Genomic DNA, 20,822 nt, shown 5'->3' with positions numbered 1-20,822 from the left:
CAGCCATCAACCTGCTCTGCAGAGACAGTTCAGTGTTCAGCCCGTCTGCCAGAGCTGATTAGAGTGGCCTGATGAAGGAGATAACACGGGTGCTTATCCTCCAGGTCATCTGAGGGTGAGCTGATTTCATGCCAGAGAGCCCCAAGCCGCTCTCAGGAGTGCAGCTATTCCTGGGCACTGGCTCTGCACAGGGGAATGAAGGAGGAAAGCTTGTTGACTCAGCCCCTGAGCCACAGGGGGAGTTTGAAGGACAAGGTGATGGCTTCTCATGAGAACAAAGTGCAAAGCAATGCCTGGGGCCTCAGAGACCCAACCATGGTCCTGGCCTCTGTATATCCTTGGATGAGACACAGCTCCTCTCCATGTTGGATGAGGACACTCATCTCCCTTGGAGCCACAGCAGCCAAGTGACATTTTCCATAGGTACCATGGATCTACTCTCCTACAGCCTCTTCCCTCCTGCTGACACATCCAATACGGTCATACCTTAGAAATGGAGCTGCAGTTGGGATGCAGTGATGGACAGCCCTGTCCCACCAGGGCCCAGATCCTGGAAGGCTCTCCTGCCATCTTTCTGCACAATGTCACAGACTGTTGAGCCCAAGGTTCCAAGCTGAGCCAGCCAAGTCACTGAAAAATTTAAGAAAATTAGGAAGTGGAGCCAGGGGCAGAGGGAATTGATGGCAGTGGTATGAGCAAAGGGATGAGAAGCTGGATCATAGTACAAGTGGGAAGGAGCAGGCACCCCATGGGGGACCTGGCCAAAAAAGCACACAACATCCTGGAATGTAGGTCAGCAGCTCCTTGTTGGCTCTCTACCTCCACAGTGTAGGTTTGGCCTCTGTTTGCCATGGCATCCACTGGTCATGCAGTTAAGGTGGAGAAATGTAACTGATTCTCTCCAGCTCATGGTTGTGTAGTGTTTTGAGCACCTAAAAACTCACTCAGCAGGGATGGAGAACAGGACACTGGTCTTCATTTGCAAGACACTTTCCCATCATGTTTTTGCCTTGCCTTACAGAATCCAGTAATGTCCCAGAGCTTGGAGAAGGTGGGCTTTTACTCTTCTTGGAGCTCTACAAGGAGAATAGATACAAATTGAGAGGGGAAATTTAGGTTAGTTATTAGGAAGAATTCTTTTCCTGTGAGATTGGTTAGACCACAGGACAGGTTGCTCAGGGAGGCTGCAGATGCCACAACCTAGGCAGTGTTCAAAGCCAGGTTGTATAATGCCTTGAGCAGCCCCATCTAGTGGGATGTGTACTTGCCCATGGAAGGGTGGGGGTTGAGACTGGATGGTTTTTGAGGTCCTTTCCAACCTCTAAAGGTTCTGTGGTTCTGTGATACCTTGTCCCTGGGCATTGACTGGGAGCTCTGGGACAGCGTTGCTGCAGAGCCTGGTGGTATTTGCTACAGTGACAAATGCAGGAAATTTGTCATGACATGGAATAGGAAGAAATGCGGCTATGAGAGCCAAAGGAACAGCTTGATATCTGGCACATTCCTGCAACTCCTCCTGAGCCTCTGCCAGAGCCTGACACAGCCTTCCCCAAACAGCCAGCCTGGGCTGGAAAGGGCTGAGGCTGCCTGTGGAGACACAGAGGGCAGCTCCCTGCCTGGGAGATTGTGTCTGTGCCATTGTAAAACACACCCCAAATGCTTTGCTGTAAAAAGCCCTTTGCTTGCAGACTTCACCTGTGGGTTTTGTGACTCAGGGAGCATCCATCTGAAGCCCTTCCTGCCCCTGCACGCCCTGATCGAAACCATCGTGCTGCTTCCAGCCCTTCCTGAGCCTCTCCCCAGCTCATGCTTGGGCCACCTCCCTGCCTTCTCCAAAAGAAAAGAAACGGAGACACCTACACCTGCAGGCAGGGCAAATAAATGCCTCTTGCACAAATTGATTTGATGGGGTCAATGCAGAATTGTTTAAATGAGAGAAGGGAAGGGATTGCCGATGAATAAAATGTCTCACTGCTCACAGAGATGGAACTGACGCAGGAGGATTATTTTTATCCTGTGGAGAAAAGGAAGAGCCTTGTGAAGCAGAGGAGAAGAGGGTCTGACTTACAGTCCTGCTGGCTGTGTAAGATGCTGTGATGGCTACAATCAAAGCAGCTCTGAGGTTCTCCTGGAGGGAAACTGTTATGCTCCAATTCACTGACTGATTTTGCGAGAAGGGATGCCAGGACTGCATGAGGCCGTCTTAGGGTAAACATCCCCTGGTTGCCTCTACTCCCGTATCTCACCAGGGAGCTGCCAGTGATCCCACTGCTCTCAATCTAAGGTGTGCCTGACCTCCTCACCCCTCACAGGGTCTGGTCAGTGCAGAGACCTGTTCTGCCAGGATAATGTCGTGTTTTCCGATCTCCCACCTGTTGGGCTGAAATCTTGTTATCCCCCAGAGCACCTTCCATGAGCTGTGCCCTTGCTGCACCATGTCCTGTGGGTGCTGCCCTCCCCAGCAAAAAGAGATCCCTTCACATGCCTGCCCGTGATGCTCCCATTCCTCTGCAGTGGCTGAGCTGGCTGTTTTACTGTTTCACAAGAGTGAAACAATAAAACAGCCAGGTCCCATCCAGGTGATTATCTCTCTAACTCCAACCCTGATGGCAGAACACTCCATCCCCATAATCCTGTATTTGTGCTGGGGATTGTTCCTGCTCACTTCAAGTATCTTGTGTGTGTCCTTGCTAATTCACATGCAGGTTTTCCAGATCATATCTCTGATCCAGCAAAGTAATTTCAAATTCCAGTCCTGCCTTCCTGGACACCTGCAGCCTTCCCGTCTGTCCCACTATCCAAGCACTAACAGAAACTCTGACCAGATCCCCACCAGAGCTGTGAGAGTTACACACATCACAGTGCTGACAGCTCTGGGTACAAATATTCAGCTGGGTCTTACCAGTTTCTACTCACTTTATGTAGATCTATTGTCTCAGTTCAGGATCAGAATATCAAGGGAGACAATGGCGAAGTCTTCCCGAGGTCATGGTTAATGACTTCCGTGCCTTTCCAGTCCACAAGGTGTGTTCTGCTGTTGCAAAAAGAAATCAGATTGGTGCAGCATGACTTCTTTGGTGTAAATTCATGTTAGGAATTATGCATTTCAGGCACTCATAGGTTGTTGACTTGTTCTTTTCATCTTCTGAAAAGTGAGATTAAACGGAAAGGTTTTCTTTGCTGACTAGTTGTTGCATTTACCTTTTTCAGCTTCCTGATCCCTATCATCTCCTGAAATTCCCCCAGGAAATGTATCAGATTAAGGCTGTTAGGTTGATCAGGTGTAGTAACTGCTGCCCTTCCCAGGGGGCTGGGGCTGCTGTGGTCAGGATGCTCTCAAACACAGTAATCAAAACAAAGTATGTGGGTACAGATAGCACCTTCTATTATGGAAATAATTATTCCTGGGAAGGAAAAAGAAGCGCTTTTGCCCTAAAGCTGGTATTTTATTCTCCAGATATGTATTATTTGAGTTAATAAAAGTCATTGTCTTTCCCTGCAAGCCTGTGCTGTCTGGATACACACTAACCCTGCTCAACTAGACCAGAAATCTCCCCACGTGGTTACTGGTGTTGGCTCTTATATCCTGAGGAGAGGGGAAAGGATCCTTCCCAGAAGCACAGGAGGGAGCATGAATATCAGCACTGCTCAGTTACTGCTTTCTTATTTTTTTGCCACATCTGACTTTTTGATGATTATATAGGCTTGCTGTCAGAAGTAAGATGCCAAAACAGTTAGACAGCAGACTGACCAGGAACAACTTTGCAAATGCAGCTGTGAGACTGGAGGAGGCTCATCCCTCTCCAGGATAAGTTTTCCTGCTTTGATCTGCACTGAAGCAACATGCTCAGCCAGGGCAATGAACTCAAAGGCTCTCCTTTTATCTGGCCTGACCAACCAATGGATATTCAGTGGGAGTGCAGGAAATTAATGGTTTTGTTTATTTCATGTCAATAACAACAACAACAACAACAAGAGCATGCCAGGGATTGCCTCTTGGTTTGAGTTTGTAACAGAGCTGAGCAAAAAGCTGATGGATTTGGTTTCAATTAGAACTTCCTGCTCAAGAAGGAAAGCTGTGCATAAAAACCTGTGCTGTGAAAACACTGCAGCCCAAATGACTCCTGCAACCTGAGGGCTGAAAAAGTTAGGCAGCACAAGTGAAATGGAAGCCCACCCTGACAAACCTCTTCTTATCTGCTGCCATGAGGCCAAAGGCAGGGCTGTGGAGGTGCTGTGTCACTCAGCTCAACCTCATGGGGTTTTCCAGCTTAAAGCACCAGCAAAAGAGAAGAGTGTGGGTCCTGATTCTGCAGCCAGGAGAGCCTGGAGTAGCTTGGACCTGAAGTGCAGTGCCTTGGGATGGAAATCCTGACTGGCTGTGGGGTGTAAAGACTTGCAGAAGGATCTGCCATCCCTTCTGCAGTGACAGGGAAAACTCCAAGTTGCTTGTGCCTTGCTGTGTGGGGAAATTTCATTTTTGAGAATTGAGAGTGCTTTTACCCTGCTCATAGCCAGGGATGTGCTGCCAGCCATGATTTTTCAGATGCCTGTGTGGTAGGCAAAGTTTCCTGCAATCAGACCTGCGTGTCAAGTCGAGGTTAGTCTGAGCTCTGACTTAGAAAAGCAGTAAGGAAATGGGGCACCACCAGTGCTTACCTGCAATGGAAAAAAGAGATATGGCTTGGTAGAGAGAGCTCCAGTCCTCAGTTCCCTTATCTCTGAAATCCTCAGTGGTGGTGGCAGGCTGAGCAGGGGTTAACAAGACAAGGCAATTGGTATTTCCAATCCGTATCTTCTCCCTAGGGGTTCACTGGAGAGGTACAGCTTTGTGCCTGTGCTTCACAGCCTGTGCTTTTGGCTTTATGCAGGCTTTAGTGAAACCCCTGAGTGCACCTTGCCCCTGCCTCTCCCTGAGTGAGCAACCCCAGGTTTTGGAAAGGCTTGTGTGGATTGGGCTGGGAGGTGCTACAGAAATGCCACACATTATGTGATGTGGTTGAAGGACTCAGGGGAAACAACACCACCACGCTCCCTTTTACACGTGGTACTCCGTGGGCTTTCAGCCTTACTTAACAATTGCTGTTTGGCTCAGACCTGTGGTGAACTCTTGTCAAGATACTACTTATGCCTCAAAGAATGGTTGAACATGGACTTTCTCTGGAAATAATCACCCTGCACTGCAAAACACCTGTGTGGGTTCTGTTAAAGAGAGCTGGGAACAGCAGAACTGTAAATGTAACTAGGAAGGGGTCTCTGCACACATCCAGGGCTGACTCTGCAGTGGAGGGGATTGACTGATTGATTGATTGATTGATTGACACATTGATTGACTGATTGATGGGAAGTAGAAATGGGAAGTAAGTCTTGAAAGACAAAGATGGTTGACCTAAGGCCTAGGAAACATAATTTCAAGGAGGTTTTTAGGACATTGCCAGTAAATTAAGCTTTATAACTTATAATTTAAAATATGTAATTTAAGATTGTATATGTAATGCAATTATATTCTATATTGTATGCATATATCAAATATTCTATAATATATAGTATGTAATGCAATTCTATGTGATATCTAAATATATTTTAACAAAATGTAATTTGATTTCATCCTAAAGGCACCTATGTGGGGAGGGATTTGCAATGAAGGAAAGCTCTTTAAAATCAGCAGACAGAGATATAATGGGATTTGGCAGCTGACCAAATTAAACAAGGGCTTGAGCACACCTATTTAGCATGGCACTAGCTTGTCTGCATCCCTCACACTCTTTCAGGTCAAAACACCTTGTCTTTTAGTGAAAGCTCTGTTTTAGCTCCAGGAAGAGTCATTGTTGTGTTCAGGTTACTGACTGAAGCTGTGTGAATCATAATCATTATTTCTGGGTTTAAAAAGATATAAAATCTACTTCCACCTTTTGATCTTAACTGACATGATGGGGGAATTGTCAGGCAGCATTACAGAGAGAGATTCACAGCTTTTACAAAGGGGTAATGACAGCTCAGAACAGGCCACGTAGCTGCATTTACAGACTCCTCAACTCCTCACTTTTGTTGATTATAGCTTGGTTTTTAGCCTGTGTGTTAAACAATCAAACTGCAAGCCCTCAGCAACAACAAGGTGCTACAGTAACAGTGGAAATTTATTGGCACTAAACACATGTTATTGTTTTTTCTGCCACTCATTTAAGCATAGTGGGATAACATATACCTGTCCATTGTGTCTGGCATTATATAAGCTCCCCTCTTATATCAGCTTTTCAATTTGTGGGTAGGCATGGGGAAACAATCTCACCCCTGTGGTGCCAGCTCTCACAGACTCCTAGTCCAGCTTCCTCCTTGGTCCTGTCACCATCTGCCTCAGGCTTCTGCTCTCCATGGGTTTTCTCCAGAGCTTCCTGGTTGTCATTTTTCACTGAAGGACCTTTCTCTTCTCTTTACCTCTTTGACACCAACATTCAAATTGGTGTGTAGCTTCCACAGCATCTAGATACCCTGGGAGCAGGGTGCTGGGGACCTGGCTCCCTCTGTGCCAGTGTTCTCCAGGAGCTGGGAATTGAGGGCTGTGTTGGTCTGCACTGCTCCTGACATTATGAGCCATACAAGGTTTAAGAGGATATTTGCTTAGAAATGCTGTCTGCAATAAGAACATAATAGCAGAGTAGGGTAGAGCTGAAAGACTCATCTTCCAGTTTACACTTGGTGATGAAGAACATCCTGGGATTGCAAAGCCACAGGCACCTTCAGGCTGGAGGTGCTGTTGGGACACTTCTAGTCCAGCCTCCAGCTCAGAGCAAGTACAGCCCTGAGATCAGACAAGGTTGCTCAGAGCTTAGACTTCTCTTGAAAAACTCCAAGGCTGGAGATCTCACAGCCACTCAGGAGTCTTGTTCCAATGACTAAGTGTCAGAGTGGAGAAAAACTTTTTATGTTACGTTGAATCTTTCCCTGTTTCAGTTTATGGCTGTTGTGACTCATTCTCCTGCTGTGCACTCCTACAGAGAGTCCATTTCTGTCTTCTTAATATCCTCCACTTGGGTGCCGGCAGGTGCCTGTTAGGTCACCCAGAACTGCATCTGCTGTGGGCTGAGCAAGCCCAGCACTCTTAGAATCTGTTCAGTGCAAAGCCTCCAGCCATCAACACTCTTGGTAGTCTCTGCTGGACTCAGTCTGGTATATCAGCACCTCTGTTCACCCCTTAAACTGCCTTCTGCCTCTATTTCTGTAGGTGAAACCATTAGCTGAAAATGAAGACCTTTCAGAGCCTGTTTTTCATCCCCAGGGCAGAGAACAGACACACCAATCCAGCACAGCTGTCATCTCCTTATTTCTTTCCTTCCTGGAAAGCTCCTTTCCCTTTTTTTCAGTGACCAAGAACATGGCACACAGTACCAGGGACAGGAGGTGAGAAGGGTTCATCCTCTTTGCTTTCTCTCACCTCTCAAAATTTCTTTCATTAACACTCACCTAGTGTTTCTTAATTAGCACCTTCTGGCTTGGAACTGCCAGCCTGTGTTGCAGAAAATCCACACAAGCTCTTGTCTGTTGTGTGACAGGAAATATCAAACATTTGGGCTGTTTGCTAGACTGACAGCTGCTCTTACACCATGGATTATACAGGGGCTGAGTGTTGTTCTCACCCTCAGCCTCTGTAGCCATCCTTGGCTTTACCTGTCTCTCCTCAGGGAACCTTCTGTGGTTCTGTATTTGTTTTCTGGTGCCAAGCCAAATGGCAAGTGCATGTCTGAGCTAAACCAGGAGAGTGCAGAGAGTGCAGAAATTATGCCAGAAACAGGAAAAGTAACCATCTGAAAAATCACCACAAAAGAGCAGTTCTCAGTGAAAAAAACTGGGATGAAATCTCAGAGCAGTCTGCAGGCTTATTTGGGAGGATGGATTGGTGTCCTCATTGGCATTTCAAATTTCTTATTCATTCCTCAGCTGATCTAGAGAGTTCACTTAAAAAGTCTTGGGAGGACCTGGCAGCATGGAGGTCACAAGAGCTCTGAAAGGCTCTGTACCAGATCTCCACATGGGGATATGAACTGAAACTGAGGAAGTGGTTTCAGTGAAGACCAAAGTACCAACAACATCTGCCAGGGCTGGTCTCCACTGTGCTTGATCCTGCATAGGTACAGAACATGAATCAAGTTTCTGTGATCCAAAGACTCAGAATTATGCTAATGAGCCCAGTTTAGTCAGTAATCCCATGCCTCCAACAGGATATGATTTAATCATGGAGTGAGGTGAGAATTTGTCTCATATTATGTACACCACAGTAGAATACAAACCCCAGATTGTCATATAGAAAACAATGCCTTCCTTTATGGTTAAATCATGGATTGCTGGAATAAATCAGCTCTGTTGCAGGTTCTCTGCTGCTGTTGCTGGATTGCTGACTCATTTACAGGTGGTTGCTGGGGAATTTAAATTGCAAACAACCATTCATGATGATCCAGACTTCTTACGGATTTTAAAAGCTAGGGAGAAGCTGGCACTCTTTCTCCAGTTACCTTCTTGTCACCTTCAGGATAGTTTCAGCTCTTACCTAAGGATGTTATGCATCTTTATGGCAAAGAGGGCATCAATGCAAGTATAATTACTGTAGTTTGGATTTAATTTTCTGAGCACAAGTGCCTCCTTTCTGTCTTCCTTTTATTTCCTGCTTGGTTGCCAGCTGTGAAAACGTCTCTTTCCAGGATTGTACTTGATGCCAGGCATGCAGCAGTGAAATGGGCTCATCCCCTGCTGGGCTGTGTCTCACCCAGCTCTCAAGTGATGGTGACTCTTCCCTCACAGGGAAGGGAAGAGCTGGATCAGCAAAGGGCCAGGAGAAACCACCACACCTTGGCATTGCTGACTGCATCTCCCAGCACTTTACATGCAGGATCCACAGGATTAACTGTTTTGTGGGAGAAGCAGTGGGGTATGGAGGGCTGAGGCAACATTATTTCTACAAAGCAATTGCTTCCACCACTCCTCTAAGCAAGTTTAGGCATCTCTTTTGTGCTTGTGGAGAGGAACAACTCTGGTTGGAGAGGAACAACTCTGGTTGTCACCTTGAGTGCTCTGAAAACATCACCAGGTTCTTGTTCAGTCCTTACCAGTTCCCCCCAGACCTGCAGCCTGACAACACATCTGACTTTCAGGGATTTCCTCACACCAGGGTGATACCAAGAGTCAGTGCCTGGGCTCAGATCAGAATAGAAACAGAGAGCCTGGGGAGAAGTGAGCCCTCCTGAGATGATGATCTGACTATGCCATTGGAATCTGCAGCCAGAAGTGGTATCCAGATGTGAGAAGACCTCTGCCATCTCCATCAAGGAGATCCCTCCCTTAAGGAGAATACCTCTTTTAAGGATACCTCCTTTAAGGGCCCCCAGGAGGAATGGTGGCTGTTTTCCTGGCAGCACTGCCCCAGCCATGTCCACCTGTCCCAGCTCCAGCAATACAAAGAGTGAGGCAAGGATCAGGCCGTGTTTGCTGGTGTTTTTAGGCTTTCAGTGACACTACGGTGACCAGCTTTGTGTCATAGTTCCAGCTGTTAACCAGCACTGCCAAGCCCATCACTAAACCATGTCGCTGAGTGTCAGCATACCTTTTAAAGACCTTCAGCACTGGTGACACCACAACTTCCCTGGGCAGCCTCCTCCAGTGCTTGACAAGCCTTTTTGGTGAAGGATTTTTCTGTAGTGCGCCTATCCACTGAGTGTTAAGGATGTGCATCAATGTCAGTGAGCCTCTGACAACAGGTCCCCTCTAGTCCTTACATCTGCAATTATTTGTCAGATAGCTTATTTTGCCACTGTTTTGATGAAACTGCCGGCTGCTGGTTAAGCTTCTTCTGTCCTTGGTACTTGTGGGACTCGCTTGGCAGTGGAGAGATTACTTTGGGAAGTGCTTGCTTTAAGGACCTTGATGACTTCCCCATAATTTTCTTTCCAGCATGCCTCTATTTTGCAATACTTTGTTTCAAAGAATATCCATTAGTTTCAGCAGCCAGCGGAGCAGATGGGTTTAACTGGTCTATGGCTCTGAAGTAATTACATTTTGGTACAACAGAGACACAGCAGCAAACATGTAAAATTAATTCAGGTGCAGCATCCCAGTCAGTGTCTCAAAGCAAAGAGGACTTTAGGGAGGCCACTCCTGGCCACGCTGAGGCTGTGCTGTTGGCAGTGTGGACAATCACTAGGAATATCTCCCTCTGGTTTCCACAGATGATGTTGGATTGGCTTTTCCCATGGCCAGTCCCTTCTTCAAAAATGTATTAGCATCAGAGATGGATTACTGCTCACATCTCTCTCTCCTGCTTCTGTTATAATTAAAACAGCAATATATGCATGAAGCAATTAGATTTTAATAATGCTTTTCTAAACAGGATGTCAAGGAACTTAGTACAAAGACTTGGGCTGGAGCCAGATCAGCGTCTTAAGACTGGATTGTGGTTAAAACTGGCTGTCTCCTGCTTGAACAGCTTACACAAACACAGAATCCAGATTTGCTTTTTATTCAGGGTGTACCTCATCTTTGTCTCCAGACAGGACCCAGAAGACCCCCTGTTGCTGGGTGGCAGGCTCAGGGTGAGGTATGGGTAGGGACACATCACCAGTGCATGTGGTAATGTGTGTGTGCTGGTGGGACAGGAGCATCCCATCCCCTCCAGCCCTGCTGCCATCCCCATCACTGCATGCCAGGGATCCAGGTCCATCCTGGGCTCCTTCCTGCAGAGCAGCTTTTGGCCAGGTCAGGCCATATCAGCTGGCAGTGTCTCCCAGAAGGAAAGGAGTGCTTCTGTGTGTGCCTGTGCCCCAGGGGAGCACTCCCTGAACTGCTTCCCAGCATGTTGCTGGAATTCTCCTGCACTGTTTTATCCTGTCTGCTTCTGGCTGAGATGCAGTGCTTGGGCCCTGCATTTGCAGTCGAATGAGCAGGAATGCTGTTCCCTGCACAGCCTTGCTCAGACCCTCACGGACAGTCCAATGCAGCTGGGTCAGTGTGCATGGATGGGGAGTGTGTAACGCAACCCCAGCATCACTGCAGGATACGTGGGCTCAGAGGGCAGATGTCTCAACAGGCAGCAGAAAACATGGACCAGCACTATGCCAAGCCCACTCCAGGAGAGGACTGACACCAGCAACACTCAGGAGCCCCCTGTGGTGGGATACAGCTGTCTGTCTGTCTGTGGAGCAGGAAGGGATTTCTCAGCTGCCATAACTGCGTGAAATCCCAGGGAAGAACAACAGCTCTAGCGGCAGGATTTCCTGTGCTTGTCCTGCGTCCGGCTGACCTCTTTTAAGCCCTGATTTGCATGCTGCAGCGTAGCTCAGTCGTGGCTGATGTGATTTAGCGTGACGTCCCACGCTGCTCAGGCTAACAGGGTATCTGCTTCCCAGGCCTGGGAGTGTTTGTGTGGCATTCATCATTTGCCTGGCGGTTTCCTGTGCAGCAGGTGGAGAGAAGCTGTGCAAGCCATTTAATCTGAGGCAAATGGGAAGACTCAGTTTGAAGTAAACAGGATGCACTTCGATGAGGATGGAGGGAAGCAGAGGGAAAGGAGGTTGGAATAACTGGCTGAGGAGGTGAACAGAGGAAGGTCTCACTTACCTGAGCAGAGAGCACAGGCAGTGGGGGGGTGAGCAGGAAACACGATCTGATCCTGCTGCACTGCTTTGCACTGCAAAGGCCTCTGCTCCAGTTCTGGGTACTGGGGTTGAGGCACATGAGGAGTAGGAGAACAGCAAGGACAGTTGTCCTGGTTCAGAGCAAATTTGGGAGAGAATTCCCAAAGGGGCTTCTCTAGGAAAGCAGGTTCAATCGGCCCCTCCCCGCAGCCAGTCCGGGAGAAAATACCTCCTTGGAGAAAAGTGGAAAAAACCTGTTTATTAAACAATAAAACCTAAACAATATTAAGCAATAAAACCCCTTTCCGCTCCAAAAGAGATGACAAACTGAGAAAGTCCCTCCCCGGGTTGCAGCTCAGCTCACTCAGTCTCTGATCAGTCCCTCAGTGCTGGAATTGTCGCAGGCCCGGCCCAGCCCGGTGGGCCACAGCTGCAGCTGCCGGTGCTACCCTGGGTGTTCAGGCCAGAGCAGGTTTCAACAGGTCCAAAGAAAAGGGAAAAAGGAAAAAAAAACACAGTCAAGGGAACTTCTTTGCCTCAGCTAGCTAAAACTAACTAAAAGCAAAGGAGAGCTCTCTCCCACTGTCTGTCCATCCTCAGATAGCACAGTCAGGATCAGGAATGAGGAGGAGGGAGTGCAGTGTCTGAAAACAAACTGCGCCCTTCTTCTCTCCCCCCTTCACTCTCTGGAACAAGTCTTAGAGGTCCAAAACTTCAGCATTAGCAGAACAAGACGACTGGGGATAACAGCATCATATAGTCAACCCAGGACTGGTTCAGTAGCAGCTGAGAGGCTGGAATCAGGGAGCTGAGAGAGGTGAGCACTGCCAAAGAGATCCTGGGCTGGCAGGGTAAAGAAGGCAGTGCTCTGAGGTAACAAGACAGCAGGAAAAGACTGAGGGAGAAGGTTTCAGTGGGCATAAGAGGGGCATGCTCCTCCAATAGACATCTTGGAGACATCTCCAAGAATAGGTTGGCAGCACCATTCCTGGGCGGTTCCAAAAGAAATGGCTGTGCAGGTGTTGGGAGCAGAGTGGGACAATCCACTGCATGGGGCCTCTTGTGCTGGCACCCCAAGGACTGGACAAGCATCTGGACAAGCAGTTTAAGAGGAGCTGTTCCCACCATGGACAAGAGTGCACTAGTGAACTAACCCCTCCTAGGTCAGCCTCAGGTGACTCTGTGAGTTAAATTAAAAATACACAAGGAGAATGCATTATTGAGATGACAAAATTGTTCACATAGCTGAAATATCTAGTGCAATTTCTGAAGCATCCCTGAGTTCAGTCATGGTGAGTGGGAAAGAGAAAGAGAGGAATGTAGCTTGACATTAAATTGCAGACTGAGTTTTTTCATAAGCAGAAGAGTATCAGTCATAATACATCTTTCATGCCATTGGCATTTAATGTTATTACATATGAGGCTTCTTTGAGCACGGACATTTATTTTTACTTCTAATAATAACAAAATCCAGTTTCCGCTGCACTTGTACTTATCCAAAATGAAGTATATTCACATTCTCCCATGAAAGTAGCAACCAAGAATATATTTCCTATACAAATGCTTTTATGAACTGTATTAAAAAAATTAAAGAAGGTGCTGTGTTAAAAGGAAAACAGCAAGTGGACTTTCTTAAGGCAATTAAAAGGTGATTAAGGTGGATATGTATATGTTAACAATTGTGGCCAGAGAAAAAGGCATTGAGAAAGCTCCAACTTTTTAAAATATACTGTTCATACAACTGCAAATGTTGTCTCAGGAGATGCTGTGCTCTATGATATAAAAGCAGCACCCAAGAGTTGCAGGAGCTGCATATTCACATTTGTGTTTGATTGCTTTTATTAAACTCTAATCAGTAACAGCTTACTGAGCTGGCATGCCAAAATGCTAAAGTAAAGCTGAAGTAATAAAAAAAAAAAAAAAAAAAAAAAAAAAAAAAAAAAAAAAAGATGCTGAGTGCTGACTGTGCTGCTGTGCTGCCTGGCAGGAATCAAGGGCTGCAGCTCAAGAATGCTGAGGTCACTGCACTCTGCAGGGCATATCCTTGAGTTTATCCCTCTAGATGGGTTTGCTGTACGTGCCTGTGGGTGCTGTGTGTGCCCAAGCCTTTCACGTCAGGTTTGCCAACCCAGGTGAAGAGGTGCTGCAGATGTGGCCCCTCATGGCAGGTGCAAAATTAGGGAAACCTGCTCAGCTTTTGGATTGTCTAGGTTACCCTGAGGTTTGGTGTTGGGTGTCACTGGAATTCCAGCAATATTTGAAGTCAAGGTAGAACACTAGGTATTGCCTGTCTGGTGGGTTTTATGGATAATCTCAATTAAAATCTCATTTCCTTTCTCCCCACTGCTTGGGTCTGAGAGATCTCACAGCTAAACACTGGGCACTAATGCCTCCACCAGCCTTTGCATCCCAGGCCTTTATAACACCTGGCATGTAGACAGGCTTTGACAATTGGGGCTTCCCAAAATGTTAAAAGCTACTTGAAATAATTTATCCCATCCTGATGAGCCAAATGGCACTTCAGAAAATCTGAATCCAGTAGGGCTGGATGCAGGGTTTGAGTGGGTGATGCGCTGCCTGTCCCCACAGTGAGGTGAAGGAAAGGGCATCCCATTCCCTCTGTCCTTATCCCAGTGATGGTTTGCACCACCAGGACTCCCTGGGCTTGAGGAAAAAGCTTTTAGGGGTTTTATTCCACTCTGACTCCTTCAGGAGGTCTCAGTGTGCCAGGACAGGATAATTGCCTTGCACGATGAGCACACAATGGTTTTTCTCAGTGCTTAGTACAAGTCACTTAAGTGATACGACTGAAAATCTTTTCCATGTACCTTGTGAAGAGTTTTTTTTCTCACCAGGCTGCTCTGTTTGAGTAGAGTCTATAGATGTTGGCTCATCTCAGTGACTAAGGCTGATGACACCCAAAAGAAGCTATTGTTCATCTCACACACCCAGAGCTCACAGTTAGAGTTTAGCTAAATTGTCCTCAAGGCTGACAAAACACAGTGTGACCTCCTGGGACCCTGTTGCTGATGTTTCCTAGTCACAGCATCTGTGCAGAGTAGAGTTTATGGTATTAGCTCATTTCAGACCCATAACGTATTAAGATTACTTTAAAACTTATCTTTCTCTTTAAAGCTATTTATTTGGTGATTAATGACCTGTGGGTCCTGACAACACCCCTCTTCTGAACTTGTGTCAGACAATGGAAAAGACAGAAGACTGAGAGTTTTAAATGGTTTTGGTGGGTTTCTGCAGCTGGTACAGGGATAAATTCAGAAGGAGGTAACAAATCATTGTAATGCCCAGTTCAGAGGAGCTGTGGGGACTGCCATGAGACAAATCTGCACTCAGCTTGGCCTTGTTCACTGAAGTTTTCATGCTAAATGTGGTCTTTTTATGGCTAAATTTAGGTGCCTAAATTAGTGGTCTGTAAGAGACATTGCTCGAGGCTCTGGAGTTAGCAAGAACAGGGAACGTTCTTCAGGGAACAGCTCCTGCTGTGTGCACAACTTCTGCTTGGCAAGAGGACACTGCAGGGGGGGGTGAGCAAGGAGGGGGAGTCCCAGCCAGCCCCTGGCAGGGCAGGCACACAGCAGTGACCATGCACAGGCTGTGCTCCCCGATGGCCATGGATCTGACCAGGCTCTTAGCTCCCTGCTGCTGCTGCTGCTGCTTCCATCAGGCATTCCCTCCCCTCTCCCATAGATGTTTGTGGACAGGCCAGCTCTGTGGTGTGCTCTGGGCAGGTACACAACTGTCTGGGGACAACTGACCCCTGCCCACATGCCCTGCCCAATTCCTTCTGGTTTATTTCTAGTGACAATCCCATCCGCTTCCAGGTCTGATCCAATTTTGCACTTCCTGCCTGCTGGATGTCCTGACCTTTGCTCCCATGCCTTTCCTGGCAGATGTGTGCTGCTGAGCCACAGGCTGGTCCCAGCACTGTGACCCAATCTAAATGGTGACTTCCAACAAGCAAAGGCAGGCAGCTGGGGCCCTGAGACCCGTGTGCCCTGCTGTGCTTTGGCATGGGCCAGTGCAGATTCCAGGGAAAGTCTCTGAGTCAGGATGTGAGTTTGAGCAAGGTGAGGGTGCTTGCCCTGAGCTGCACAGGTTGTACCTGAAGCTGGAGGTAAGAGCATCCTTGAGGCCAGTGATCCTGTGTGGCTGCTGTCACCTGAATGACCCAGCCATCTCCTGGGCTTTTCTGCTGGCTTCATTCCCTGCAAAAAAGCTGTTTACTGTGTCATTTATTTCCAAACAGTAGTGGAATAAGCCTAAATCCTTATCTCCAGTCTGTCAGCTAATCCTTCCGTGGGCCAGGACCGATGCTGTCAGATCAGGCTGTGGGTGTACCTCAAGGCTTTCTGTGGTAGAAAAGCATGTTGCTGTTCATGCAAATGGACTTCTGGAGAGCCCAGAAGTGGTCCTGGCACAGACATCATCCCCAGCTCAGCACAAATCCAGCTTCATTTGCAGCATTGGGTTGCAATAGGACCATGATGAGGTAGATCTGGGAGGCTTCAGGGCTGCAGCTCTTATCATATTCCTGTTGATCCCATTAATGTTTTGTTAGAAGCCCAGGGAGATGATGAGGAAAATTTTTCTGTGTTCGTGAAGGAGTTTGGCTTTCCCTGGCCTTCCTGACAGAAATGCTCCAGGGAAGCATCACCTTTGCTTTCATTTGTTGAGTTCACCAGGCCAGTCACTAGTGTGTTTTGGTAGTGGAGGAGCCCTTACCCTGGAACTGTCACCTTAACCTGAGCAGAAGGAACAAGAAAAGATCTTCTCTCAAAGAAGTACTCCTCTGAACAGCTGGCAGGCTGTGTGCCCCTTCCCACTGAGGATAATAAGAATAAGCAATTTTAAATGTCTTCTTGAGGCTTCTCACCCCCTTCAAAGCAACTCTGTAAAAGCTTAAACCCTTGTGCACAGGAGGCCAGTTCTTAGGTCTGGGCTGATTTAGAAAATGTCTGGGCTGCTTTATAAAATGTCTAGGTCCTGTTCCAGCATGACTGTATCCAGAAATCACATGGTGTAAGGAATGACATCAGTGTCATGACAGCAGCAGGGCAGAGACAGGCCTGTGCCCCTTGGCCAAGCTCAGCAGGGTAAAGGGTCACCTCTGCTCCCAAGGAAGTTGTGGGACTTTCCTGACTATGCTCATGTCAGCATGGTTGACTTCCTTGCTGCTTTAAAATATAAACATGTTTGGCCTTGTTTAATCAAGACTTCGGAGCAGATGTTTCATGATTATTCAACCAATGGGAAAAAGACATGGAAGCTGAGAAGTGCCAGCATCACAGCTTTTATGGGAGTTTTATTAACTCAGTGGCATACTGTTCAACTAGGGAATGAAGGCATTAGCCAAGACTCCAGTTTAAATGAGTCCCTTAACCTGAATGCGGAGTTCAGCATGTGCCAGTGTGGGGATGGGTGGGGCTGAGGCTCCCAAGGGTCAAGGAATCTTCAAACAGCCAGGCCTCATCCTCATCTTTGTCCTAGTTCTCACTCCACCCTTCCCCCTGAGGCTTCCCTCAGTCATCTGTCACCTCCTGCTTCACTTCCAGTGCCAGCTCACCCTGGGGCTGAGAGGACCATCAAAAGTCCTCCACACTGCCTGTAAGCCTGAGCTCTGTGACTCAGTTTCCCTGTTTGACAAGCCAGGGAAGACCTCAGATGTGAGGTACAGGGAGTATAAGGGCTGTGAGAAACCTGGCAACAAATACAGCAGCATGGACACAAACAGGGGGTCTCTTCCCCATCTCTCCTCCCTGAGGTCACATTCTGTAAGCAGGGCAGAGTCCATCCCCACACAGCACCTTTCCTGGCCTTGCCCTGAGCTTTCCTGCCATGTCCCTCGTCACATATCAACAGGAACACTTTGCTCTCCAGCTGGAAGCAGCTAACAGTAAAGTCAATGCAAATGCTGCTCTGAGCAGCTCCAGTACCCCTTCCATGAGCTGCTCAGGCACAGACCTCCCATGTAACCTCAGCTCTGCATCCAGCAGCTGCAAGGGGGAGATTGATCTGCCCTGGCTCACTCCCAGCTCCTGATGAGCCCTATGGATGTGGTGTAAGCAGGGATGTAGGTGGAGGGCAGGCTCAGCTGCACACATGGTGGCACAGCCCCACAAGTGCCCTCTCCACACCTGGCTGTGGCAGCTGCTGGAGGCAGAACCTTTTGGCAGCCATGTGTGGAAGTGACACTTCCCCACCTCGTGTGTGCCCTGGGACATCAAATAGCTCTGCTCCAAGAAGGACTGCTCCTCAGAGGTCTGATGCAATCCGAGTCCCTGGATTTGCAGGAAGCTGCCACATGCATCCAAGCAGATCCCTCCGTGCTGTGCTGGTGCCATCAGCGGCCTAGCCAGCTCACAAGCACAAGTGCCCTGGGGAAGCAGATGACAGAATAAAGGGAAACTTTCCATGCCAGTGCCCCCAAAAGGACATTGTAATTTCCATTCCCTGTGTCATCTTGCTTGCTTGGTTATGTGGCGTTAAATTAGGGCTCTGGTTCAGTTACGGCTCATTACAGGCCTGCATGTGGCTTTGTTACAGCGTGCTCACAAGCACCAAAGGAGCTGAGCCAGTGTGAAAGTCAAAGTTTTAGGGACAGTTTGGTGACCAGGAGCTGAGCCTTGCCTGAGGCTGGTGAATTCAGCAAGGCTTAGACACAGTTCCCATGGGCCTGCATGACATCAGGCAGGGTGTGTTCCTGACCCTGCCAGTAGAGAGGTCAAAGGACTTGGGATGGAGATGGATTGGTGACAGGTGTCTTCAGCATCTTCTCTTCCCATTTGAGCAAAGCAGGTGCCTCTTTTGCCTGTCTCGAGGACCTTTGTGTGGTGCTGTATGTGACACAGAGTGCCAAAGGGAGGAGTTTGAATGCTGTCAGACAGAAAAATAGCTTTTCTGCAGAAATAGCTAGGTCCTGAAATACCTCGAGCAGCTGTGTTTATGCCAAGGCTCTCTTTCAGAGAGATGCTCTGCTGTGGTGTGGGCCATTATTACAAACATCACTGGTCCAGACATTACAAACATCACTGTGGCCCAGACCAGAGCCACAAAGGGTGCTGCTCACCTGCTGGCATTAACACAATCCAGCACTGTCCCACCATGGAGACTATGGACGCAGTAAATGAAAGAACCTGGGCTCATCCCAGTGCTCAGAACAGCAGTGGGGCTCTCTTCTTGGGGGCAGAGGGGTTTCCAAATATCCCTGTCCCCATCCTCCCCTCAGGACTGCTTTCATCTCAGCAGTGTCCTCTGGCAGCTTAGGAAACCTCTGCCCCACCGAGGTTGTGCTGGGCTGGGAGGAGGGAGGACACAGGGAGGGATTCCCTGGTGTTTTCCCCCTTGTCATCACTCAGCAGTGCCCGCGTTTGTTGGAGACACGCAGCGAGATCCATGCGGGATAAGAACTTTCCCGGTGCTGTGCGCTGAAGGGAGGGTGTGTGTTTGTAATTGCTGCGCCCGCGGCCATTAGCGGGGCTGGAGAATCGATCAGCTCTAAGTGGGGAGAGAGGAAAGCTGGCAGCCTCCTTCCTCGGTGCTGAGTGCTGCCCCTGGCCTTTTGAGAGCACGGAGAGCAGTGGCTGTGCTTTGGGGATGCCAAGAAGAGCCTGTACAGCAGCTTCCTGCAGGCTGCCTCCAAGAGTGGCCAGGGATGTTCCCTTCCCTCTGCTCTGCTGCGGTGCTGTAGGCCCATTGCCACCTCTCCTGAGCCCACTTGCCAGGCTGTGCCAGCCCTCCTGCTCACCTATGCTGGGCAGCTGCTTCCTGGGGTGCCTAGAGCCATGCTGCACACAGAGGAGCTCCCCAGCCCCAAAGCAGGGGTGTCCCACCAAATCCAGAGGCAAGGCGAGATCCAGCAGGCTGGCAAAGGGGAAGGCTGGGACTGAAAGGCAGCACTGCATGATGGAAGTGGTGACTGTGGAGATGCTGTTTTGGAGCAATCCCATGGCATAGACGCTCAGCTGCAGGAGGGCTTGGTGGGCTCAGTGTAGCTTGGAAAATTCCTCTGCTGCAGCTGTGTCTTACGTGATGAGAACCTGGAGAGCCTAAGCCCGGTTAATCACTTTCCCAAAGTGCCAGAACTCTGCTGAGAGCAATGCTGCAGCCCACAGCGCAGCAGAAACATGTTCTGCCCAAAGCACTGAGTGGAATTTGTGCCTTCAGCAGGGACATCATCCTCTGCCAGGCCTGGAAAGCTCCTGCTGCACCCAGACAAGCGAAGGCTGAACTGAGCAGGTTCTTTCCCTTGTGCTATGTGATTTTTCTCAAGATGCTGGTATTTTGCTGTAGCACTCAGGCAGGGAGTCCCTGGGATGCTTGGGACAGCTGCTGGGGGAATGTGGGGCTAAGAAGGTCTAGGAAGAGAGAGGTAGAAAAGGCTTTGAGTCATTGTGGATCAATAGATCCACTATCATTCCTATCCAAACACTTCATTAGTGTCCTTTCCCAGCTCATAGGAGCTTTCACACATCTCATGGCACCTTGGGCTTGAAAAATGAGGATAAGCAGGTGCATCCCCCTGTGGATCAGCCTCCAGTGAGGGGTGAGAGCTCAGACACAGTACGCCAGCAGCCGTCCCTGTGGTGGACACCCTTCCTCATCCCTGCTTTCCTCCCTGCTCACAGTTCTATCCTGCTTGGTCTCTTTGCAGGAGAAGAAAGGCCAGGAGGTGAAGAAAGGTCCCGAGGAGGAAATAGCAAAAATGGAGAAGCTGCTTAGCCTGGTGAGACAGCCAGGGAAGAAAGAAGAGCAGTGAGAGGGGGGAATGATGACTCTGTGGGCAGTCTCTGACCAAACAAGCTGGGCTTTGATCGGTGACTGCTTGGCATGCAAGCCACGGGCCCCTGCTGCCCACTTTTTGCACAGCAGGAACACTTCCTCTATGCCCGGACAAATAAACTGAGGTGCTGGGAGAGCTGTGGTAAGCACCCATGTCTGGGTTGGGCAAATCTCACCATGCTTGGCCCTCCAGAGCCACAAGGCCCTTGGCTTTTCCAAGCCTTGACTGGGCTTGCACCAGCTGAGAGCCCTATGGAGGGCAGGAGTGGGGGCCTAGGAAAACTTTAGGGCTGCAGCTTCATGGCAGCCAGTCCCACTGTGTGAGTGCTGGCCAGAGAGACTGAGCTCTGAGCTGTAAACACCCCCCAGGCATTTGTGCAAGTCAAATGGAATGGCACTCCTGGATTT

The 20,822-nt window shown here is 48.7% G+C and overlaps 1 protein-coding gene across 1 annotated transcript in view; it reads left to right on the top strand.

Annotated features, from left to right (window-relative positions):
- DNAI1 (dynein axonemal intermediate chain 1) overlaps positions 1–20,476 on the top strand; it is a 130,627-nt gene extending 110,151 nt beyond the window's left edge. Inside the window, exon 20 of the mRNA XM_058824480.1 lies at positions 20,287–20,476. Coding sequence (XP_058680463.1) covers positions 20,287–20,391 — 105 coding nt within the window. The 3' untranslated portion in view covers positions 20,392–20,476. The remainder of the gene's footprint in view (positions 1–20,286) is intronic.
- The last annotated feature ends 346 nt before the right edge of the window (positions 20,477–20,822 follow it).

The sequence above is a fragment of the Ammospiza caudacuta genome, chromosome Z (genome assembly GCF_027887145.1).
Source record: "Ammospiza caudacuta isolate bAmmCau1 chromosome Z, bAmmCau1.pri, whole genome shotgun sequence".
Lineage (NCBI taxonomy): Eukaryota > Metazoa > Chordata > Aves > Passeriformes > Passerellidae > Ammospiza > Ammospiza caudacuta.
Note: the sequence above shows the minus strand (reverse complement) of the source record. Positions and strands in the feature narration are given on the sequence as shown.